Source organism: Vidua chalybeata, chromosome 4 (assembly GCF_026979565.1).
Source record: "Vidua chalybeata isolate OUT-0048 chromosome 4, bVidCha1 merged haplotype, whole genome shotgun sequence".
NCBI classification, from domain to species: Eukaryota; Metazoa; Chordata; class Aves; order Passeriformes; family Viduidae; genus Vidua; species Vidua chalybeata.
In genome coordinates, this window is record NC_071533.1 from 61,326,918 (window position 1) to 61,351,908 (window position 24,991).

At 40.9% G+C, this 24,991-nt stretch overlaps 3 protein-coding genes across 6 annotated transcripts in view; 2 read left to right on the top strand and 1 right to left on the bottom strand.

Moving 5' to 3' along the window:
• The window catches only part of KIAA0232 (KIAA0232 ortholog), a 63,894-nt gene extending 55,284 nt beyond the window's left edge, over positions 1–8,610 (top strand). For 3 of the 4 annotated variants that reach the window (XM_053939964.1, XM_053939965.1, XM_053939966.1), the window contains 3 exons: positions 2,928–3,009; positions 4,888–4,985; positions 5,966–8,610. In XM_053939964.1, coding sequence (XP_053795939.1) covers positions 2,928–3,009; positions 4,888–4,985; positions 5,966–6,145 — 360 coding nt within the window. In that variant the 3' untranslated portion in view covers positions 6,146–8,610. The remainder of the gene's footprint in view (positions 1–2,927; positions 3,010–4,887; positions 4,986–5,965) is intronic. The other variant, XM_053939967.1, reaches the window with a different exon arrangement.
• A 5,530-nt stretch (positions 8,611–14,140) lies between these two features.
• Positions 14,141–15,838, bottom strand: LOC128787482 (translation initiation factor IF-2-like). Its single transcript, XM_053941644.1, has 2 exons — positions 15,165–15,838; positions 14,141–15,040 (listed from the first exon to the last, which is right to left on the bottom strand). The coding sequence occupies exons 1-2, from the start codon at positions 15,836–15,838 to the stop codon at positions 14,959–14,961; spliced, it is 756 nt and encodes a 251-aa protein (XP_053797619.1). The 3' UTR covers positions 14,141–14,958.
• TBC1D14 (TBC1 domain family member 14) overlaps positions 15,737–24,991 on the top strand; it is a 65,082-nt gene continuing 55,827 nt past the window's right edge. Inside the window, exons 1-2 of the mRNA XM_053940931.1 lie at positions 15,737–15,947; positions 21,209–21,944. Of these exons, the coding sequence (XP_053796906.1) occupies positions 15,905–15,947; positions 21,209–21,944 (779 nt within the window). The 5' untranslated portion in view covers positions 15,737–15,904. The remainder of the gene's footprint in view (positions 15,948–21,208; positions 21,945–24,991) is intronic.

The window sequence follows — 24,991 nt, forward strand, 5'->3', positions numbered from 1 at the left end:
GCTCTGTTCTCTGTAGGCTCCGGTAAACACAGAGGAATTGGATGTGGTGCTTTTCCTTAAAGCACACTAAGGAAAATAGAAGAATAAAAATTGTAACCAGACAAGGAGCATACTGTAAGGTTCAATTATTTTTTAGGGAAGCAGTGGAAATTCTGCCTTGATGAGACTGAACGTAGGAATAGTGCATTGTAGTTGATTCCAACTTTGTCCAAGAGTAGAAGCTAGATTATCTCATAGAGTCCTTTCCACATATATTTTCAGTAAAATTCAACAATTAGGTTATTGTTATCTTAGGTTTTAAGATTATAAAGTCTAGACTCAGCTCCCTTTGTTTGTTTGTGACTGGCTTCTTGAGCCAAGTGTATCTTCACTGGGTGGCTGATGAAGTAAAATTAGGACCTGATCTTTTGGAATGGGAGTCAATGGGTTCATTGCTGCTTTGGCTTCTGAATTATTCATGTGGTGTATTCTTCCTGATAGTAAGGGCTTGCAGAGCAGGTTCAAAGAAATATTTGCTTACAGATTAATATGATTTTTTCTGTCAGTTGTAACACTTCTGATAATATTCATTCAGATCATACTGAGGCTTTAGTGCTTATTCTGTTCACATTCTTCAAGCCTCCTGTTGCCCTTGTCAGCCATGATCCTTGTCAGCAACCGTTCTGAAGCAGTACAACCAGTCAGTGATGGTGTTTCCAAATTAGTATCTAATAGTCTGGGAGAAGCCTCAGTTACCCTATGCCTAGCTTTAAAGCCAGAAAAGAAACCCATCAGTCTTCTCTCCGACCTGCAGCAAAACTGGGAGTGAAACAGCATTGTAGCTGCTTTTGCCTTGCTGTTTATGAGTTTAACTTAAGAATAAAGTAAAATAAATATGAATAGTTTCAGAGAGGAGAGACTTCCAGTCACAATATATAATATCAGAACCATTCTAAATAATTGCTATTTAGAGGGTTAGTTGGAAAACTTAATAAAACTTTTCATAAAACAATGGAAGTGTATAGGAGTATGTGTGAGAGAGGAGGAGAAGGAGACATAAATTGAAAATCCTCTTTTAAAAGGGAAGGATTGCCAACAAAGGAAGGTAGACTCATGGTGCTATTTGGGAGTTGGTATTTTGTATTTACTGATTGAGAATGTCTCTTTAATTCACAAAAAAAATCACAATGTGAGACTGTGCATTTCTAGGAAACACTTAAGCAACTGTAGGAAAAAACTTTTCTTCTGCAAATGTATAAGATGGACATTAAAAGTGTCCTGTATGCCCTCCCAAACAAAAATCCAGCAATGCGCTGGGAGCTCTCTGTGACCTGCTCCAGCTCTCCAGGGGTTGGGGCTGTATGGGAAGCACAGGGGGCTGAAGGAGCCAGTGCCAGTTCAGTCAGGGAGCCATCCCAGAGCAGGTGCTGAGCTCTGCTGGTGCCTCAGCCCGGGAAGCAAGGCTGCTGCAGCTCCTTGTGCCCTGCCAGACTCACGCTGGCTTTGCCAGTACCTGCTGGGGTTCATCCAGCTTATCCCGTGTGCAGGTGTGACAGCAGCAAGGGAGAGACTTTGAAGTTGTGAAGTTGTTGACTCCACATTGTGCCTGTGGAGTTTAGATGCCTCTATCTATAATCAGCACAAAGTGAAGCTTCCATGATTGAATGTATTAGTAAATGCATATATTACTTACTATGTCCTGCTTATACCCTTGAGCTGCTTCTTTTTTTTTTCTTTTCTTTTTTTTTTTTTTTTTTTTAATGTTAAAAAAGTCACCAACCAATAGTTTCAGTTCCTAAGAACTCCCTTTTCTGGAATTAAGGGTTTGAATTTTTGGAGGGTTGTTCCAAAAAAACTGTTCCTGGGTCTTATGACAGAAAACCAGCATGGATAAGTTCAAATAAGTTGAATCTAGGACATGTTTCTAAATACAGCACTCTTGAGTCACTCCTTTGGTTGGAGAGGGGCTTCTCTTTATTAAGGAATGAGTGTGTGTGTCAGTTTAAGTTCTATGGGTGTGTAGTTCTCCAGCGGGTTAAGGAGGAACAAAAGGATGCTTATTAATCTAACATGTTTAAACATTCTCAAGTTTACTGAGGAGAAAGCTGGCTAGAAAGTCAGTGTTGAAGCTCATTTGTTAATGTTTGTTGTAGGCAGTTACACTGTTGTTTGTTTTTTGAATCATTCTAATATCTATAGAGGATGTTACAGGATGGCATAATCTTTTGAAAGCTAATGAGGTTACCTCAGGTGCAGCAATGAAACTGGGGACATGTGTGTTGTGACAAGCTCTTTCTATTCTAGCCATGTCATAAGGAAAAGCCTCTGTAAAATTAAACTAGCATTCAAATATGAGGAAAGGGAGAGAATTTTGGCAGTCTTAGTGAATTGATTACTTCTAATCATTGATCATTACTTCTAAATCATTGATCATCCTCATAACCTCTTTTTCCTCATGTTGACATATAATTCTCTAATTCTGTGTTTTTCCATTGAGTAATGGTACTGCTAATTCATCCTCCCAAACTTTAAACATGAAGTTTTGCCACTTTTTGTTCACTGTCTTCTCTGTTTTGTGTTACACTGAACTGTTTGTCATGTTGGCTAACATTTCACTGTACTTCCATCTTTTGGATAGCTCTCTCTAGATTATAAAGTGTAGGGCTGGAATTAATTTTTTTTCTGTATTTGTATTATTCTGTATGGGCGAAGTCTGAGCCCCAGCATGGAGTTCATATTGGTTTATAAGAGTTCAGAAAATGGATGTTCTGCTGCAGTTTGACAGTCATTTCCCATTAATGTACAAATTGAGCAGTGTGACCTGTAAGACTTAGGAAAATTCATTGTAATACCAGAATTTCCTCCTCTACATGTAAGTATATTATTTATGGCAAAATGAAGTGTGATTATTGTCTAAACACTTTCCTATATTGAATACTAATCTGCAGAGAATGAGTGGCAGCCAGGAAAAGCAATGCTGGTGGGAAAAGGCGCTCTATTCTCCCCTTTTTCCTGCATCACAGTGTGAAGGTAAGCACCTCTGCCTGTTAGAACTAACTTGCTGTTGCACCCATGTTAGAATGAAATGTTCCTTGTTATGGATTGGAATTGCTGCAGACGAATTGGATTTACTGTCTGTATTTAAAAAAACCCACACCAGTAAGCTTCCAAAAAAATTCTCTAATCTGAGAGAGAACTGGGATGCTTCAGTTGCACTTGTAGTAGACTTCTAGCATGATTCTAAATTGGCTTTAAAATAAAGTGGTTTTAAAATAATCTTTACACAAATTCACATAATTCCAAAGCCTGCTGTTAAATAAACAGAAAATCTCTGATTGTGAACACTTTATTACATTTATTAATGTTTCATCCTGAAAAATACTTATTAGGTAGGTAAGTCTATAAGAATGTGAAAACATCATGATTACCTTTTATGGGTATGCATAAATAACGTGCCAGTTATTCAGTGAATGTGTGGAATCTCTCTGAAGCTGGGAAGGAGAGGGATTTGCCACTCGCCCACTCCTTTCACACTGACAGTCTGGAATTCTTCTGTCCTGCACAGAGAGCAAGTCCAGTCTTAGTAGGCAGGCTGCTCGTGACCAGAAGCAGGTGTGCTTCCAGCTCTCCCAGGAATCTGTAGCCTCTGACAACTGACTCAAGCCCAGGTTTTCAGTGGACCGGCAAGAATTCAGGCAGCTTTTTTTGCCTGCATACCTTTACCTTTTCTGTCTAGAAGGCAGGAAGCTAAACAAGACCATTCTATATCTTGCATTGACAGGATTGCTGGTGCTTTCTGTTGGTACAGGCTCAGGGTGAGAAAGTTTTGATTGGAGACCTGGTTCCTTAATAATTTGAAAGTAGATTAGCCAGTTATTATTTTTGAAGCGCACCTTTAAGTGCAACCAGCTAAACAGTGTTCTTGGTTCCAAAACAGCCTTACTTTGGTGTTTAGGACAGTTTGGGTGACTTTCTAGAACATCTTAACTTCTCCTTCACTCCCAGCTATAGAACTGCGCCCAGTGCAGGCGCAGAGGGGCGCTCAGAGCCTGCCCCATTGGCGAAAGCCGTCAGTCTTCCCAGAGCGGGGATTGGGGTCCCCCGCAAAGCCGCGGGGCCGTGCCCGGGAACGGGGCCGGTGCTGTTCCCTGGCGGCGAGCGCGCGTCACTGCGGCAGCGCTTCCCTGGCCGAGCCCAGGAGCTCTGGGGCAGAGCCAGGGACAACATGATGTCTGTCAGGGACAACAGAGCCAGCGTTTGCTCTGTGCGACTCAGTTTTTAAACAAGACTGGGACTTGATCCTCACAGCTGACGTTACTCATCCACAAACCTTTTTCTGTATCCAGTTGTCAGTATGGGTACTTTTTATATGTGGGTGTTGATGCATGTGATCCATATGTATCTATCTATATGATAGATGTTGATATTATATATATAAAAGTTTACTCTGGTAAGTAGAAATCATAGCCATTCACATCAGCTGGGGTTCTTGTGTTTCAGTAAGGAGCAGGCCACTGTTTCAGTCTATACTGTGTGGGTATAGAAATAGGAGCGATGTGGAACACAATGCAATATCAGAATTAAAAAATGTACTGAACCATTTATCATAAAAAAAGTAATTCTTGCTCTTTGGTATTTTAGGTGTTTTCATTAACTAAGTAGCTTCTTCTTTTACTATTAGTTATCCAGGTAGGATTTGATGAAGCTTCCATGAGGTATTATGCTGATTTCTTTATGGGTGTCAGACCATAAAAACCCCCACAGGCAAAGAGTTTACATGGCATAGAGTGTGAATTCCAAGAATACGTCTCTGGATGCTTTAATTTATGGTATATGTAAATAACAGTGTTCCTCAATTCTGTTTTTTCTTCCTCTGCATCTGAAACACCCCCACAAAAACAATATAAGAGTGCTATACAAATGCCAAGGGAGAGAATGGTGTAGGAGAACTTGCAGATGTAAAGGAAGTATCCAATGATGATGAACATCTTTTAGATTTTAATATGGTAAGTTTGTCAATGGTTTTGGGGAGGAAGATTTTTACTTATTTTATAAGGGTGGGCTACTGCATCTTTCCTTTCATCACAGTTCTCAGTCTACCCTCAAATGAAATTCCTGCAAAAACTTCAAAAGCTTCTCTTCTCTTGCTTTGTTTTTTAACCTCCTCTGCATCTTGAGCATCCTTCTGAAAGTTCCTCTGGCTGTTGTACTTTGGGGAGTACAACCATTTGTACAAACAGCTGTACTTCTAGTAGATAAGAAAGCCAGTTTCCTTTGGGAACGCTTGGCATTTGCTTGTCATGAGTGTTAAACATGAGTCTTCTTTTCCTTCAACTTCTAATTCCAGTAAGTGTAGAGTGAGCTGAAGTGCACTATGGGAGCAGAAAGGACTAGCAAATAAAGTCATAAGGATAATACATGCTGAATACTGTCCTCATTACAACCAAAAAAAAAACCTGTTTGGTTGTTTTTTTTTTATCTAAGGAAAAAATTTCATGTACACATGTATTTACTGATATACCTTTAAACTTCAGAGTGGTGATAGCACTTAGTTTAACATTGTGACATGCTTGCTGTGGCTTTACTCATTCAGATGAAAATATATTTAAAATACATTTGCTTGAAGTTTAGTCAGATCTGTGCTGTGTTTTCTTACTATTTAATACTTACTGTCAAGTTTTGGAGATAAAATTTTTCTAACATGAACTGTGATAAAGATACATCCTGAGTTCACTTTTGATTCTCTTGCTGTTTTGTGCAAATCCTAAAATTAAGGAATAGGAAAAATAATAAAAGCACCACCTCTTTTCCCTGCTATTCTGCAGTCCTTTTTACATAGTGGACTAAGTCAGGAAAGAGGAGGACTTGCCCTGTAATCGTGGCATCTCTCTTGGACAACTACAAAACCATATAACCCTCCCAGCCCAGAGAAAAGCAAGCATGTTCTTTATTGTTCCCCATCAACACTGTCAGTTTAAATCCTTAGGTTTCTTCTGTTTATGAAGCAAGATGTGCAGATGATATAAATGCTGAGGCAAAACCAAATGGCTTCAGGAAGAAGATCTACTCCAGTGATAGCTCCAGCTCTGAAGACACAGCTTCAGAAGGTGGAAGCGAATGGGCTGATCCATGTGAGGAGGAGCTTTTTTCTCGAACTCAACTGTAAAAACTGCAGAGTAGAGCAGATGATTGAAAAGTAACATAAGATGGAAAACTATCTTTCTTGAGGGTCTGTAGCTCTAAAACAACAACTTGAGTTTCCTCTTCAGTTAATGGATTCAGATGTGTATTTATCTTTCTCTTCTTGCTTATTTTATAGATGAGGACACAGCTGTCCTGTTGAAGATTTTTTTTCCCAAAAAAATACTGTTAAATTCTTGGCTATTTGAACTAGACTAGATTGTGTTGTCAAATCAAGAATGGATGTGCATGTGCTTGTCTTAGTAGTACCACTGCTTTTTTGCATCTTAATTGCAGTTATTTTCTTTCGTAACTGTAGCCCTACCACTATTACGATCTTCTTAGCATCGCAGTGTCTACAACTACTTCTGCTATTCAGAGACTTCAGCTTTCTGCACATTAGGCTTTGTTCTTTAAGAACTGGGAGATAAATACTTAACACTGTAATCTATCAGTGCCTTTCTGAATGCAGGAGAAAAGCATGAATGACTTGTCCAGTCTTCATTCAGTAAATCTCATAACTTTGAAGTAGGAACAACAGGGTTGTGCTTTAGAGACTTACAGAAACTGTGTTTTCTATCCTATGATTCCCCCCTCCCACAAACCAACACTGAGGATACCATGGTTTGTATTTTTGCTAACTGGAGAAGCCAAGGATTTTTTGTAGGTATGGAGGCAATGTGGAGTTTTTTTCCTTTTTTTCTTTTTTTTTTTTTGTCCTTTTTAGCAATTTGCCAATGTGGGGCAGAAGTTCAAAAAGTAACACCAAAAATAATAAACCACTGGGGTGATGTGTGGATTGTTGTGAATTTTGTTAATGAGTAATGAGAATGTTGTCTTGTTGCAGATGAAGGCATTCATGTAACCTGCAAAAGCATCCTGTAACTGAACTTGAGCCTGAATGACTGAAACTCTAAAATGCTCAGTGTTCAATGTTTTAAATGCAAAGGGTCAGTGCTTCACTTGAAAGAAATCCTGTGGCTGCTGCAGTTAGCTGCTGTTGTGGCTGTAATTTAGTAAATCTTGTAGTTCATTTTGTGTTTCTGAGAGAATGTGTGGGGCAAGTTATGTGTGTGGTGGGTGGGGGTAGGGAAGGTGATGACTTACAACATACATGTGTGATTGCAGTAGTGATTGTTGCTTTATGTGACTTGCTTTTAAATTTTCTTTTGTTAACTTAGAAAGTCAATACATTGTCAAGTTGCAATACATTGCATCTGTACAAGACTATCAACTCCTTCTGCTTTTAACACATTATGCAAAATGTATAAGCCAGGAGGAGCAATATTTGCAAAACTAAACATTCTGACTTTTTAACAACTCCTAGTTTAAAACATGACAACAACTAACTAGTCTACACAATCACAGCATGTCTATAACACCAGGAAGTGCAGAAAGTCCAATACTGACTTGAAAAGCTTCACCATTATTTTTGACAGGCAATAAACCTCACAAGAAACATAGCTGTTTGAAATGTGAGCTGAACTGCCTTTGAAATATGTTCTGCACTAGAAATGCTTTCTGAGTAACTGGGTTTTGTTGCCTTTATTCAATTGACAGTGTAAGAATTTAAATACGTGGTTGGGAAACCATGCCGGTCTTCGTGCAACAATTTTGGTGAGATCCTTACTAAAACTGGCTTGGTTGCCCTTATCCAAGGACTTTCTTTTGGTCCTCCTCTTAGACTATGTTTTAGGGTTTGTATTCATACAGCAAATCTTTTGACACTTTACAGTTTCTTTTCTTAATTTATTTGCAGACTTTGAATAGATTTTATATATTTTACTTTCTTCTGGAGCTTCCTTGAGAGGTTGTTTAGCACCTGCACTGAAACTAGTTAACTGTAACATGAAAGGAAAAATGAACTTTACACACAAATTCTTCAAATCACTACAGTGAAGAATGGAATAGAATTCATTTGAGAACAGGAAGTGACCAAGTGGACATATTTCAAACACAAACTTCAGCTCAGTTAATTCTGGCTAGAGCTTCTTTGTTGGTAAGAAAGGGCTCAAAAGTAACAAAGGTGTTGCTCGTAGTTACACTGTGTCATGTAATGATTCCAGCACCTTTGGGAAAATAAAATCCTATATTGAGCTTGGGCAATAACAAATTGTCTTTACTCGTTTTCATAGTTTAATGGCTAAAGCTCTAAGGCTTTCAGTGAGAGTTGAAGTGTGGTTTTTAGTTTTTCTAGATGGATAGAAACACACACGAACAACAATAACAACAAGAGCATTAAAGGTTGGCATACGCTGAACCGCGCTGTGGGATGAAGCGCATTGCATATCCATTGCATTGGAGTATCAGTTTTCCATTCCTGGGCTGAAATTTGTTTCTACTTTTTGCTTCAAGTGGTTGTATTGTTCTGATTTCACGTACACCAGAGTAACTGATTTTGTTTTCTTGTGGAGTTACTTAACACCGAATAAAAATATAAAAGGACAATTGGATGGTGTGTGTGTGTGTGTTCATTTTCTTCGGTTAATGTGTATAACTTAAATACAACATGCAGTTAAGCATTAACTATTCTGGAGAAATAGTATGACATACCTAATTTGGGAGTCCTTTTCATTGCTGTAATTTTTAAACTATTTTTAGGATATAGGAAAATTAAATACATTGCATATGTTCTTAAAAAAAAAAGAAGACAAAATAAGCTTTGTCCACACTTTATTTCTGTAGAAATTAATTCATAATGACAAATTCATGTTCAGAAAACATGAGACCTTTTAAAAAAAAGAATCAAACCCAAGCAAACCCAGACCCCCTCTCACATAATAAAGAACTTGTATGTAATACGGGATCTAGCCCAGCAGATTTCTATTTCCGCTTTCAGCTTGTGTTCAGCCATCAAGAAACCAGTATCTCACTAATTCCATGGCTGCATCTCCTTTCAGAGAAAGGAAAAAAAGCCCCAACAGCTCACATTCTACTTGGTGGAGCCTTGTGTATTTTGGTGCTGTAAGTCTGCAGCCAAAGTAACCTGGAATTCTGTGCAGAATGAATTCTACTGATTTAGAAGTTCAGTGAAAATGACACAGAAACACACTTGGAAATAATGGAAGAGTCCCTCTGTAAGATCCTTGAATACTTTTGTTCAAACTTGGTAGTTGAAACTTTTAAAGGCATGCATTATTTTCAATTATTTCTTAAATACAGCAGAAGTAGTAAAGTTTCATTGCATTTATAAAAGATACTTGATAAAGGAACTACATTTCATCAGCCAGGCTTTTCAATTCCTGTATCTGAATTAATATTAAACACACATATTGTAAAGAACTAGTTTCCAGTGTAAACAATGCTTCTGTCATGCAAAAACTGCCACTGTATAGTCCTAGAGCAAGTGCATCCATCAATGGTAGGACAGGCTGCCTGTAAATGCATGTCACACTGTGCCTTCATGGGAGTGTCTGATGTGAAAATACATGGGAAGGCAGTGAACCTTCTGGAAAGCCAGGATTCCTTCACAGTAACTCATTCTTTCCCTGCCAGGACCAGCATAGTTAAGTATTATCCCCAGTGAATTAGTCATTACCTTCCACATACAGCATCTCACATAATTTTATTACCTGTGAAACTAATAGCAAAAAGACTCCAGAGGTTTGGGACAAAGGAATCTTTACTGATATATTTTAGCTTCCTATGTGTCATGGTTTGACACTGGTGCAATGCCAGCGCCCCCATGAAAATGCACCTTCCCCAAATAAATGCTGTGAGATGTTATCAGGAACAGAGCAGAGCAGGCCCAAGCTTAATAACAAAGGGGAAAAAAAACTTTATTAAACTACTACTACTACAGAAAACACATAAACTAAATCCAGGATGAAGACCCCCCAAAACACCCCTCCTCCTCCCAATTCCTAAAACACCCACCATGAAACATCACCCGGGATTCCTGATCAAATTACCACCCTTCAGATAATCAATACGCAGTCTATCAAGGGAGAGAGAAGTCTCTCTTGCACCACAGACCCCACAGGAAACACAGTTGCCACCTCCTGTGTTTCCCTGTCACACATGGCAACTGCCCGGAGAAAATCTGCCAGTGTGACACTCTCCTTTCCATGTCACAGTGCTCTCACCACCGTGCATGGACAGACTGCTCATAGGGCTCCTTTAAGGATGCTTTGCCACGGACCCAAAGATATAACAGTTCAGCTTCTCATCCTGGGACTACAGTCCCCCCCATTTTCCCCTGGGGCCAAGGGTCCAAGAACAGAGATCATCTTCTTTCCCGAAGACAGAGGGCATCACCATTCCCTCCTCAGCTTTCTTCTGTTCTTGCCATTCCTGTGCTGTTAGAAGCTGAAGCAGGTCTCCTTGGGTCACCACTGCATCCCCCTAAAATGCAGTCTCTATTGCAGGAGATTTTGGTTCAGTCCATGGCTAACAAGAAAAGTCCAGCCAAAAGCTACTTCATCATCTCCTCCCACCTAAATATTTCTTCTTCTAACATGTCAGGTCCCGGACTGTCTCTCTTCCACTACAAATCAAGGAGGAGTAATATTTTACAAAGCCCTCATTTCCTGGAAAGGGTTAAAAGTTCAGACTCCCTGGACGGCCGATATCTCAGTCCAGCATCCCGTCTCCCATGCTGGGCACCATCCCCCCCCCTCACCTTTCTCCTTCTCCTCTGCCAGCAAATCTCTAGGCGCCGCCAGGCTCTCTGTTACTTTCCCTCTGTGGGGGGGGGAACAAAGGCATCTCCACTTCTCTCCACCCTTCCGTCCAGGAGCTGGCTGGGTTCCAGACCCTCAGCCCCTCGGCCTACCTGGACAAGGCCGCGTGGCTTCCCCTCCCCCACCCAGCCCATGGCTGGGCAGGGGAGAGTCTGCACTGCACTCTCTGACGACCGGAACCAAAGAGACAGTTCTCTTGGGAGTTCTTGCTTTTAACCCCCTGTGTTCTCAGAGGCGTGTCCATACTTTCAGTGGTCACTCCAGGTGCCAATATCCAAACCTGACCACTGATTGGTTTGACCCAACTTCCTGGAAAAAAATTCACTTCCATGTCAAACCACAACACTATGTAAGACTTCCATTCCATTGTTTAAGTTCCTCTCAAAATGTAGTATTACATGCAAATGCTTATAAATTTTATGGTCTACCTCTGCTCCAATGGGATGATAATGGGATGAACAGGAAAAAACAGCTGACAGAGCTGACAGTGGGCCAACATGCTGCTGAGAAAAAGCCACCATTTTCCTATAATTGTGTTCAGTACAAAAATATTGAATTCTTTGAAGCACTGCAGATCCAAGGAGACATAATAATGGGATCTGTTACCTGCCCAAATTGAATGTTACTTAGTTTCATTCATCCTTACTAGGTCTAGACAACAATTGATTTTTAGTCCAGTACTTCTTTTTTTCTTCGTAGTGAGTTCCAATAGATGTTGCCATGTTGACAACTGCTACAGAATAGATATGTTTTCTTTTGGAAATGTAATTTAAATAGTGCTTGCATAATAAATCTCTTCTAGAACTCCAGCTTTTCATTATGCAGCTGTGCATAACAACCATGTTTTCTTCTCTGGCATGATTTAGTGATGAGTGAAGATCTGTAACAGAGGTACCGTGGAGGCTTTGTTAGCGATTATTTATGGGCACTCAGGATTCTGCAATTCTCAGATATTACACAAGGAGTAATGTTTTTAGTTGTTACTGTTTTATTCCTTCACACTTTATTACTCATGTTGTCTTTCCTAAACAGCTTGTAGACAGCGATAGAAAAAATCCTGTCATGCATCATGTTTCAGTAATACCAGTTCAAACATGCTGGAAAGTCTCACACACTTTCCCCTGTCTTTCCTGCTCTTCATTTTCTTGCTATCTCATGGAGGGGAACCATCTCAGTCTATTCTTACCCAGTGGTAACAGAAGGGTTAACAGTGATGGTAGCTATAGACCAAGCTTCCTCATCCTTTAACAGGTCTAACTTCCTATAGGAAGAGGCAGCCTTTTGGGATAATCAAATAGCATGTTCTCCAGCTGTTCCTGATTCACCCCAACCCTATTAAAATGGCCTGGTGTACAGATAGTCCACCTCTAGTAGGAATGCCCATGCAGATGGTGGCCATGCTGAAAATGGACTGCTGTCAAATACAGACAGGCAAAAATAGTTTTGTGTGATAAAAAAATTCTGATGAATCTGAAGTAGAAGAGCATAATACTCATTTCTCAAAAGCATCACCATCTGCTTCCAAGGTATTGATTTTTTCACAGAATTATTACCCTTTTCGTTGCTACAAGTCAGTAGAAACCTGAATATATTCATTGTTCCCTTTTCTTGTGCCATATAACATGCATGGGTTATTTCACAGTGCCTACAGGTAATTCTGTAAAGCAAGAAGGAAAAGGAGCAATGTCTCCTGTCTTGCTAGCATTTGCTTTCCAGAGAGAGCTTCTCTGTCCCGTGGTATGATGGATAACAACTCAGAGTGTCCAGCACTGCCACACTTGGTATCCTTGCACTCAGGCTTGGGTGAGCTACAACTGCCTTAAATCACAGTGATGGCAAGTGGAGGCAGGAGCTGTTGGTCAGCTCACAGTGATGCACAACTGCTGTACATTCACAACATGCTAATCTTTTCTTTAAACTAAAGGAAAAAAAAAATTAAATTGCCTTCTAGCTTATGACAGAGAATTACTGACTTTCAGGAGCTGCACAGTGGATTCAAATGAAGCTCAGTTTGGCTGGCTCTGAAAGCTGCTTGCATCACACTTGGCTTGTGATGAATGAAAATTCAATCTAGATGTTCTCATCTAGCTGTTAAAAAAATAAATTCAAAGTTGTATCAATTATAAAATTGCTGAAGCTTCAAAACAGAACTGAAAGCCTAAGCAGAGAATGCTTTCTCACATCTAGAGGCATAAGAAGTATGACAGAAACTTCCTTGGCTCTAATGAAACAGAGGAAGGACTGGTATTTGGTGTACTTTTATCTTATGTAGTATATTTTGGAGAAATCAGAGACAGAACAGAGCAAAAACTCCTTGCAGAATAATTTTAAACTGGGATATCAAACTCTGCTGGCATGAATATAAGTCTGTATGACAGAGTTTCATGTTTAAAAAAAAAAAAATTCTCTAGCACCAGTCTATTATTAGACATGTAGAAGTTTTTGCCCACTAGGTGAACATCAATTGCCAGTTTGAGGCTGCTCTATGTAACATTTTCTTTCTACACAACAGCTGCAGGCAACACACTCTTAAACAAAGCATGATTTCATCCCAAGAATTTTTATAAAATCAAGTGTTCTGCAGGTTTACTCGACCTTGAATCAGAAGACCGATAATAACCATGCTGATTAAATGCCACAATTAACTTCTTATCACACTTCTGAGGATTTACTTACAACCCACGTGTTTAAACAGGAAGACTTGATTTCTGTGTGCCCTTCTTTGTGAACTTTAAATTTTGCACAGCTGCAGAAAAGAAAGGTGCTAAAGGTCCCCTTTGTGCTGAGTTATGCTTTTATATTTCCTGTACCTGGCAGTACCTGTTCTGTCTCCTTTTAGTAATTAGCACATGCCACACTTCATCACAGCTAGTGGTGTGACATTGTGTTTAGTCACAGTGTGAGCCCTTCAGCTTTTCCCCATACAGAGAAGTAATAATAGACAACATTTGTAGACAGAAATTTACTTTATCTGGGATGAAGGGGGCATGAAAGGACTGATACTAACTGCAAATGCAAAACACCTTTTGGTAATAGCTCATGACCACCAGAAATGCTACTTCCCCTTTCCTATGAGTTATACAGCCATTCATGTGCAATAGAGGGGTGGTTTTTTATATTGACTAGGCTGCAATTTTCTGTGACTTCCCATATGCTCTGCTACCACTAAAAGATTCTGCAGCAGGTTTTTCTGTTTCCTCAGCCTAAATTATATAAAGATGGGAGTATCATTATTTCCTGTACAGGCACTCTGCAGAATTAGAGTTTCTGACTGTTTCCATTCTTTTATTTACCCTGGGAACCAAACAACTGACCTAGGTACAATGATACATCATGATGACAATACTCTCTTCTGGTTGCTCCAACAGAAGAATTGATTCACACTCTCAAAAACAGAAGAAAAAAATTTAATACAGAAAAAGAAATTAGTGACAGTATATGCTCCAAAAATCTTTTGCAAATAAGCAAGTTTATAATGCCTCAAAATTGGTTTGCTTTTATTTACCTTTATTTATTTACATTTAATATGGAAGCTCTTTTACAGAGATAGTAGTCATTTCCAAAAGAAGATATGGAAAAATTAGTGCCAATCTTAAATCATTTTATGTTGATACTCATCTTAGAAATACAGGAGACCAAGGACTGATCCAGTCACAGAAACAAACTATCTGCAGAGATATAATTTTTGATTGATGGTAGATTTTCAGAGCAGTTTCATAATGATCGAATTCTTATATTTATAGTATGGAATCAGTGTCAACAGGGTCATGGTGGCAAGTACTTCTGTACAGCTTTACCTCAGCCTCTCACGATTCATTCAAGTGTAACTTGCCCATATAAAAGCTTGAATAATCATGGGTTTGCACTGCTTCACAGCAAACCGGCTACACCAACACAAGTTCAGATATTTCTGCGTCTGCTGCCCTCCCACTTCCAGCTTCAGTGCAGACATGAGACGTGTGAGGTGACGAGAGTGCTTAAATCCTGGGTTCAGATGGGGGACACCGTTCTAGAGACATGATCACCGACTCTAGGTGCAAAACATATGACCTTTGCAGAAAACAAAAGCAGTGCCGAGTTTCACAGATGATAAGAAAACACGACAGCTCTGCTCCGGTCAGGTGCTGACTGCTCGGAAATCAGCGTGGGGGTAGAGCAGGGTGTGCACAGCTCCACCATGCGAACGGTGAAAGGGTGCACTTCGAGACGGAAGGTGAAGGGAATGGAAAGATAAACATACAAAAATCGCAATTACCACCCCAAAGCCTCCACTTTTGGCATTACAGAGCGTAACGCCAGAGTTCCACAGAAGTAAGGACACACCTGCACATGATGCCCACACACGCTCCGTAGCCGACACCTGTAAACTCACTGAGTTTTGTTTTCCTCTTAAACGCCGGCGGCAACACGAGTGTAGCTCGCCCACCCACCTGCTTCCCCCGGGGGCGGCTAGGCCTGGCCCTGGCAGTAACGCGGGACGGGCTGCAGCGCCTGGCGGCTAAAAAGCAGCTCCCGCCGAGACCGGGCGCCTCGGAATGAGCGCCTTCAGCCACAGCCCCGCTCCCCTCCGTTCCGGGATCTCCTCGGAACCAGCACCCTCCGCCACAGCCACAGCCACAGCCCCATTCCCGGAGCGCCTCCGCTGCTGAGCCAAGCGAACACCGCCGCCCGCCGCCACAGGCGCTGAGGCGATTCAAAATGGCGCCCGGCGGCGGCCGCCCCTCGCCCCCCTCCGCGCAGGCGTTCCCTTCCCCGGCGGGCGGGGCTTCCCCCGGCGCGCCGGGCAGGGGGAGCGGAGGCGGGGCGGGAGGAGTCCGGGCTGCGGGGGTTGGAGCATCGCCGGGGGAGCCCGGCACCTGTCCCACAGCCAGGTGTGCGCCGCCGGCGCCATGGGAGGCCCCGCGCCACGCCGAGGGGGTGTCCGGCGAGGGGCGGCTGCTCCGCCTTAGCCGCGCTGAACCCGGCGCTGCTCCGCGGGGACCGGAGAGCAGCGACATGGACCGCCCGCCGCAGCCGCCGGCCGCCTCCTAGTCCCGCAGCGGCGGCTGTGGGGCGCGTCGGGCATGGCCCAGCGTGACGAGAGCGACGGAGGGCAGCGCTACCCCGGTGAGGTGTCCGGGCTCCTCGGGGCTGTTCCTGCTCGGGCGGCGGCGCAGCCCTGCCGGTGCTGGGGGTGTTGGTGGTACCTGTTGATGTGGCTGAGGGGCAGAGCCCGGGGCCGAGCGGGGCAGGCGGGAGGAGAGGAGCCTCAGCACCGAGGGGCCGCGCTTGCTGCGGTACTGACTTGCCCGGCCGTGGCCACGTTAAAAAGTTAAGAGGAGCAGGTGGGCTGAGCTCTCGGAGTGAAGACCGCAGAGAAGAGTGAGCGCTGCTTCCTCAAGGCTTTTTTTTTTTTTTTTTTTTTTTTTTTTTTTCCGGTTGTTTCAGTTTCTTTGGGTTGTTTTGTAAGCGAAGGCCGCTAGCTCGGAACCTCCGCAGAGCGAGTCGTGTTCGGCCCGTGAGAAGGAAGCAATTTTAATCTCGCTGCCTCTCTTCTAGTCGAAGTCTCCCAGGCAATTCCCAAAAACCAGAGAAAACTACATCTCACAGTAGCTGAAGGTCTCCTGACGTTGCTGCTAATTTAACGTGGTTCACAGAGTTCTCAGTAATAATGGTGTGGGGAGGGTAAAGCCCTGTAAAGCGCTTCTGGAGCAGAGGCTTTAGCAGAGCACTGTAACTTGTTTGTATTGCCTGCCTGACGGAGCAAAAACAGTCGGAAAGCCGTGAATGGCTTACTTATGATTACTCTCCGAGCACTGCACTCAGAAGCCAGATTTGCAAAGCTCACTTCTAAAAGATCACCAGCTGAGAGTTAGATAATAGTCATGTTAATTAAAACAAAAAAAAAAAATCCCCACTATTTTCATTTTTCCAGTAAAGTTTTGGCAGTACTTACATAGGTAGCCTTAATTGCTGTATCCCATGTTTAGTTAAAAGGAAGACTTTTGGTAGTTTCAGGAGTTCTTCACTTTTGGCAATGTTGAACTTTTGGCTGTTAGAACGTGCACATAAACAAATAGAACCAAGAAATCTTTAATAAACTGAGTTTGATGCTCTTGTGCACCAAGATCACCCAAAGCTGCCCTTGATAACAACAATGTGTTTCTTGGTACATGCAACAAAATTATTATTAAGTGCATGGCGAATATAAACTGTTAATTTACAAAAAAAAAAATCCTTTAAGAAGAAAAAGAAGTTGCAATTTTGTAGTTGAAGAAATTCCTTGTTCTTAAAAACTTGAGAAAAAATGCTGGCAGAAGTAAGTGTTGAAGAGATAATGTGTGATGTTGACTCTTTGAAATCTGAGCTGTGTATGCAATCATTCCTCTTTTCATTCCTGCGAGGCAAGAAAATATAGAGCCTTTTTTGCAAATTATTGTCTTACTCTTGTTGCTTGCCTAAACTGCATCATAACTCCCAGCAAACTTGGAATAACGGGCCTTGAGTTTGCATCTTTCTGGTTTTGTTTTACTGTAATGGTTTGGCATTGCTGTTGTCTTTAACTTTTATATCAAAGGGGGTTAAAAAGCCATTTTATTGTAGATCTTAGAAATTATAATCAAATATGACTTGTTCCCTCTGTATGGTTGAGTAATATGCAAAGCCAAAATCTGTTTTAAAGCCTCTGGTTATTGTCAGAACATGCCTTCTTGCATGCTGTGATCAGAATCTGGGGAATGTGAGGCCGTATAGATAGATCGAAACTCCACCTGTCAGAAAAAGAATTACCTAGGAGAGGGTCTGAAAGCAGAACTAATGTATGTTGATGTTTTCATGAAGTTCTGATACTTTCGGTTTAGAGCCTTTCTGAGTTTCTTTTTGTTTAGGAATCATCAGTGATTTTGTATTCCCAGGCTTTAATGTAAATTTCTTGCATCCACGGTGTTCTGTGAGAAAGAGTTGCTCAGGTTAGCTGCCCTTTGTGTGAATAGCTGTGTCCTGATGTTAGTTTTGAGTCTGGCTACAAAACTGTCTTTATCATGTGCTCCTTAGCACTTAAGTTGGAAGTGTTAATGAGTAAATAACATCTATCTGCTCTCTCATTGCCACTTGTGACCTTGGCTGTATTTTTTTAACTCCCTTTTCCTTGTTATTTTTGTGGGATGTTCCCTCTTATGAGATCATGTTCTCTATAAGACATAGGATGTCAGGACTTTACAAATATTGATTTTATTTCTATCGTAGTATATTTAAATAAACAATGGGAATTATGAATCTTGTGTGGACAAAATTGCATACTATTTCTCAGTAGTTCATGGTACTCAGATGATAATGTTTCAAAATCGTTATGTTAATAAATGCTTTATGGAAAGAAGTTAGCATTGGAGTACATGACAGAATATTTGACATCAATTGTCAGATTTTGCACTTACCAGTGAGGCAGCTAAAACAGAGTATACATATCACTCCATTTTTAAAAACAATCCTACAACAACTTAACTCCAGATAAATAAAGGAGTTCTTCTGTGTGTTCTTGACAGCTGACTGCATCTCAAGTTTTCATTTAAAGCCCTTGATGGGTACACTTCAAAGCCTCCCACAGTTTTGCTGAACTGTGTAAAACCTTTGTAGCTTGCTGTTGCATAATTTGCTCCAGCAAGCTGTAGTGTTGTATACTTCTGCATTTCTTGGTTGCCCATTTAAAGGGTCTCTTTCTGTTCAGTTTATTGCTTGAAAAAATACCAAGTACAGAAGCTATTTTCACTTTTTTTTTTTTTTTTAATTCTTTTGTTTACAGTATTTGGCCTCTTGAGCTGCTGTAGTTACTGCGTCTGCCAAGGTCACTTGAATGCTTACCATTTGTAAGCTTGGTTGAGAAGAGCAGTGCAATTAAGCTAAGGACTGGCTGCTGCTTGGGAAAATCATTGAGCAGAAGTAAAGGCAGTCATGGGAGGAATTCATTATGGGAACTGTTTACCCAAACATCATCAAAGCTGTTCCTGACAGATTACATTTGTGTTTTGTTTTCTGGACCGCACTTTCTAGATGCATTCCTAAGTTTGAATTCTTGTAAGTCAAAACCCTTGGTTAACCTGTTCTGAAGTGTGTATGTGTATATGCTCTAGAGTAACAAAAGGGGCTGGGGTGGGCTGTGGATTTGAAGAGCAACGTAAAGTATATGAAGGAATAAAGGTGAACACAGGGAGAAGAAAAGAGTCAGACTTATGTTACAAAAACAAGTGAATCCAAGTAAGAAGGTCTGAGAACAGGAGATTCCAGTATATACAGCAGCAATTATATCTAATGCTCCATGTTATGTCTTATTTGTACGCTTGAACTATCACTGTTGACTCCTTGAGTATAGTTTGTTGCCTCCATTCAAGAATTGCTGTTTAGGGTTGTTTGTTTTTTTGCTGGCCCTTGCAATTTTAATTTAGTGAATAGGGAATTTATAATGTACACAGTTGGTGTGCCAGCTATTTCAAAACATACTTTAATTGCAGGGGATGTAAACTTTTCAAACCATGGTAATATGAAAAAAAAGTTGCTATAGCAACTCTTTAAGAAAAGACTTCACACATCTTCACAAGCCTTTTAGTCAAAACAATACACTTGAAACCTTGCTTAGGCAGAGGATTAGGCAATTGATGCATTGATTGATTTGGATGGGTAGCATATAGTTGGCTGTTAAAAAGTTCTGAAGAAGTCTAAAAGATGAAATATCCAGGGTTGTTTCTCCTGGACTTTTGCCTGTGCTTAGGCATGGATTGAACTGGAGTTTCATATCTGCTAGCAAATATTGTTTAGGTAGTAAGTTAAAGATTTAGTGTAGCATACAAAGTAAGTTGGATTCCTGAACTTTCCACATGACTGAAAACTTATAGGAAAAGAATTCTGTTTGGGCCAGTGAGATTTGTTTGAAATTAGTTTTCTCTTACTCACTGCCTGTTGGTATCACAATGCCGAACTGTATTGATGTCCTCGTATCTGAGAATGGACTGTGTGTCAAACCCTGGTGTTTGGCAGGGCTCAGGTGACATTAACCAGAGGTTTAGAACTGGTGTGAGATAGCAGCTTTCACTGACGTTTGAAATTGAGAACTTTGGGTTTTCTTTGGGGGTATGTGTGTATTCCTTTTTTAAAAATAGAATGTGGGGAGGACCTTGTAGAGAACAGCTGGCACCTTTAATTAAGTGCTCTGCTTCAGAGAGAATAGGAGACCAGAGGCAGGAGACCAAGCTTCAGGAACTGAAGAAAAATCTGTCTAGAAATCAGTCTGTTTGCAAGATGGAATGAGTGTTCTTCACTCATTCACACTTATCCCAGAGTGTTTCAGAGAGAAGAAATTGAAGCAATATGTGCATATTTGTTCTGCCAACTGCTGCAGAGTAATTGCATTGCAAACTTCAGAAGGGCTGTAGACAATTTACTACTCATATGGAAAGAGAAGATCTGTGTGATATATAGTGTTAATTATATAGCTCATGTAGTGTTTAAAGGGTCAGTAGCAGTTCTGGAAGCCAGGGCAATATTCCGAATGGTGTTCCAGGTGTATGAAAGTTACCATCGAGTTGGGTGCATCCAACCTGTAGCTCCTATTTGACAGCCCTTGCTTTGCAGGTCATTCAGATTCAGACTGGAAGTGGGGCACTGACTGGATTAACTGACCCGCTGGCAGCCCCTGGGGAGACAGTATGGATGGAGGATCACAGCCCCTGAGAGTGATGAAGTGCATTGTGTGTATTGTCAAAACATTGTCTCTATGAATAGCTTTATAGCTGTTCAGATTTTGCATCTCCTCCTTAATGAAACAATGATACATAATGCATTCTCTTCTGTGACAAATTTATTACCAGTTTTATGGTTTCCAGAAGAATGCTGAAAAATTCTGTTGAAACGAACACTTTCGAATCTGCTCTCAGTGTATGGAAACAAGTTTTGTAGCCCTCTGACATCAGCAAATAGGAATTTTTGACTGTAGAAAAATAAATCTCATATATTTGCCTCAATCTTGACAGGGAACATTAAAATACTGCAGGTTTTATAGTATGCAATTTCACTCTCAGGAGATGTGTAAGAAGCAAACATGGGCATACAAACTGCTTATGAAAAGCTTTTCATACTTCACATTTTCTAGAAGCCTAATTTAAGTTGCAATTTTCCTGGTTGTTCATGCTGGGGGAAGGGATAGTAATCATGTGCAAGAGAAGACAAATAATTTTTAATTAAAAGTCTAAATTAGGACAGGACTGAGTGCATTAAAAAAACAAACCAAGAAACAAAACCAAGAAACAACTGTGAAAAAAACACAACGCTACAAAACAAACAGTCAAGAACAAACCACAACTTTCCTGCAAACTCCTAATCTTTTCTTTCTTTTTAACCAGTTACCAGCTGGGCCAAGACAACCGAAGCAAATTTATCCAGCTCTTTAAATGGTTTGACCTTCGTGGGAATTCTGGATGCAAGAGTGGGCAGCAGTATCCAGGGCCTTCAGAACTTGAACTCTGGGACCCCAAGAGATATCTCATTGCCTGAGTATGGACCTGGCCCGCTGTCCAGTGCTTTAGAAGATTGTCATAGCCTTAAATCAGTGGATTCTGGTATTCCAACTCTAGAAATAGGAAATCCAGAGCCTGTTCACTGCAGTGTGTTGAATGTGAAGAGAAAGCAATCAGAACCTGAACTTGTGCCTGACAGGGCTTTCCAGAGCGCGTGCACGCTGCCGCCGTATGTGCCTCCGCATTCGCTGACTGCTGAGCATGACCATGCCGTGCGAAAATCCTCAACTTTCCCGAGAACTGGGTATGACACTGTCAAGCTTTATAGTCCAACCTCAAAAACTCTAAATCGAAGTGATGATATCTCTGTTTGTAGTGTGTCTAGTCTTAGCACAGAGCTGTCAACAACTTTATCAGTTAGCAATGAGGACATTTTGGACTTTGTGGTCACAAGCAGTTCAAGTGCAATTGTGAATCTCGAGACTGACGAGGCACACTTTTCAGATGTTACCCTGAATTCCTCTAGAGACAGCAGTGACCAGAACCAGCAGCAGTATTGTCATGAGACAGATGCGGACAGTAAACGGAAAATACTGAGACCTTTTACAAACTTCTTTGCCAGGTAATGTTTCCAGAAAATGTATTTTAATGGATTATGTAAGATCTTAGGAGAAAGGTCTTGTTTGATATTGTACTTTGAAAGATAGAATAGCTTGGTGTTTTAATTTAGATTGGTATTAACATATTTTTTCAGTTATGAGTAAATAGGCAAATATTGCTGGGGTCTAAGGCTCTGCATCCTACTCTATATTATGTTTATGGTGTATGGAAACATCTTAAATCTTGGAAGATTCCTTCTATATTACAGTAAAAGGATTTCTGAACGAGGTCTTTTTTCTTTTGAACAGTAGCTTCTCCAGTGATATCTTTTGTGATTTTGGCCAAGGTCTTTTAATCTTGTGTCACATAAATAGATAAATATAGGTAGAATCCATACCTATATTAAAGAACTTTAACATCTGAAGATTCATAAGTAGTTTAGTAGTGATGGAATATTTTGTTGATCATTCTAAGAGTATGAAGCTTAAAATATAAATACTTTAAAAACACTTGGTGTGACTACTCTGATCTTTCCAAATCTCAGTTGCTGTTTTTTTAATATCCTTTTCCTTAATTTTTGTATGGAATGAAAACATCTGACATTGTGTCACCCACTTATTGAAATGATAGCATTGGCTTCCCAAAGCAGTTTCTAAATGTGGCCTTTATATGAATGATAAGGTTCTAAATGCAGATACCCCAGGGAAGTGGGGAATAAGGAAGAGGACTAATCTACTTTTGAGGGGTTGAGCTGTTTGCTAGTGGGTTCTTTTCTTTAAGTTATGTAAGGCCTTCATAATGTTTCTTACTTTTATCATCTGAAGTTTGATATATTTTAAATAAATTGTTCTAGAAAGAAATTTTAGACATCAAGCGGAGTTAGCTGTAAATAACCTGTTTTGCACATGGCTTCAGCTAGTATCTCTTTCCTCATGCAAATTTTTTTTTGCATGAGACAAGTAGGCTAACAAAATACATCAAGAACTGGCAAAAAACATTCTTTGAAAGGCTGCCTTATTTGTGAAGCTTAAGAAAATCAATTTGTTTAGACCTGCTAAGCTGACTGGAGCCTTTGTTGATTTTTATTCTTAGGTTAAAGTACTGTGCAGCAGAACTTCAGTTCTAGCTGAAGCCATGTGCAAATCAGTCATGTTTGAGGTGCTGATGCTTTTGTGGACCCTTGTCTGTGTGTTGCCATGGAACCAGACTTAATTCTGAAGCAGGAGGCTTTCAGCACTTCAAAGCATAAACTTCTGTTACCCATTCTGGTAGCACAACTCCTAACTCAAACAAATGCTGTCCTTCAGCCTGGAAGGGAGCACAGTGGAACAGGCACATTTAGACCCCTCTCAGAGTAGTATGTTTAACTGTTTCTCAACTTTTCTTATCCAACAAAGCAAGCCATGTGTCCAAATTTTGTTCTAGTGTAGTCTGTGGTGGTTTTACCAGTGTTGTAGAAACTGTAGTACTCACTAGACTGAGCTTTTGCACCTGAATCTTTGCAGGTACATTGAATGCCAGGAAACAAAAGGCTGTCATTACTGCCTTTTAAATGGGGATCAGATAATCTTGGTCACTGGGTGATGTCATTGTAAGAATATGAGGATTAAGTTCAAACTAGGTGATCGGCTTTGAAGTTCCAGGTGCTCAGTCTGTAACCTGACCTTGAATATCCTCCTCTTTGGCATCCACTTCCTGCTCTGTTTTGGAAACAAGAGCTGCCCACTTTTTGTCTGTACTTGCACACCACACCCCCATATTTTATGCATCTGTCTCATGTAATGAGACCTGGTGGTGAGTTTCACAGGTGTTGAACAAGCAGAGAGCCTCGGAGGTTGTTCTGTGCCACAGGGAGTACTATTTATATTTATACTGTCAGCATTGTAAAGGTTCAAAACATGCCATTGCTAGTTTTTGTTGGTGTTTTTAATCTGCCATCCGTAGGTTTGAAAACTCCCTGTTCCCTGGAGTTCCTGTGGGCTCCGTGGATTCCCAGGACTTATACCAGTACTGAAGTAAATGAACCTGGGTCTTCCAGTGCTTTGTTTGAAAGTAGCTGCTTTGTAGAGGCCTACCTACCCAGCTCACCCTGTGCTCTGTACCAGGGTTTGTGTGCAGTGTGAGATGAAGAGGAGGCATTTTGAGCAGTGTTGTTAAAGACCAGCTTGCTAAGAGGGAGCTTCCTAAAGCAGTTTGTTCCAAGTGCTGCAGTGGTGAGTATAAACAAAGTCCCAGAAAGGAGTCTGTTCTTAGCACTGAATTCTGTGCTGAAAGTTGCGATTCAGTCTTGCAGGTTGAGTGCATAAACTTCACTTTGGAAAACCAAGCATGAACCATGGCGGGAGAAAGCCAAATTGTCTTGGCTTTGGCCAGTGGCTGGCACACATGTGTACAACATGGAATAATGACACTTGAGTGCTTTGTACACAGCCTTGCAGCAGCCTGATGGTCATGGGGTAAGACTGCAGTGCAGATACTCAGCCTTAATCTGCATGTTTAGCACTTTGAGGGCTTCTCTGGGTAATAGGATATAGGTTTGAGCTATTGAGAGCAAAGATGAGTCAGCTTAATTTTTTGCACAGGTTGTTGATATTTGGTACAAGGGAGAAACCTTGCTTCTTGAAATGGCACCTCTGCTTGTATTGAGCCCCATCTGGCCTCTGAGGATGTGCTAATTTCTCTGATCTTATCAGAGTAAACTTGGCCTTGAGATGTCAGTTAAGATTTGTGGCTGCCTGTAGAGATAATACTGACAATAATTAGATGCCTCCAGTGCTTGGTCACATGTGCTTAAGCTACTTACATATCAGCTAGGGGTAGTTCTTTCTCAGTACCAAGAAAATGCTTAGAGAAGTAGTTGCTTTAGAATATGAAGTTATTTTTTGGCACTCTGTACATTCATTTTTCCTTTGGAAACTGTATGCATGTACATATGCACTGTGCACAAGGTTGCATATTCCATGTCAGTTCTGTGGTGTGTTATGAAGTTTTGGTTTGAAACTGCATTTACAAAATGAGTTGTAGAAGAGATCAAAGTAAAAGGGAATGCTGTTGGCTTATTTCCTTCAG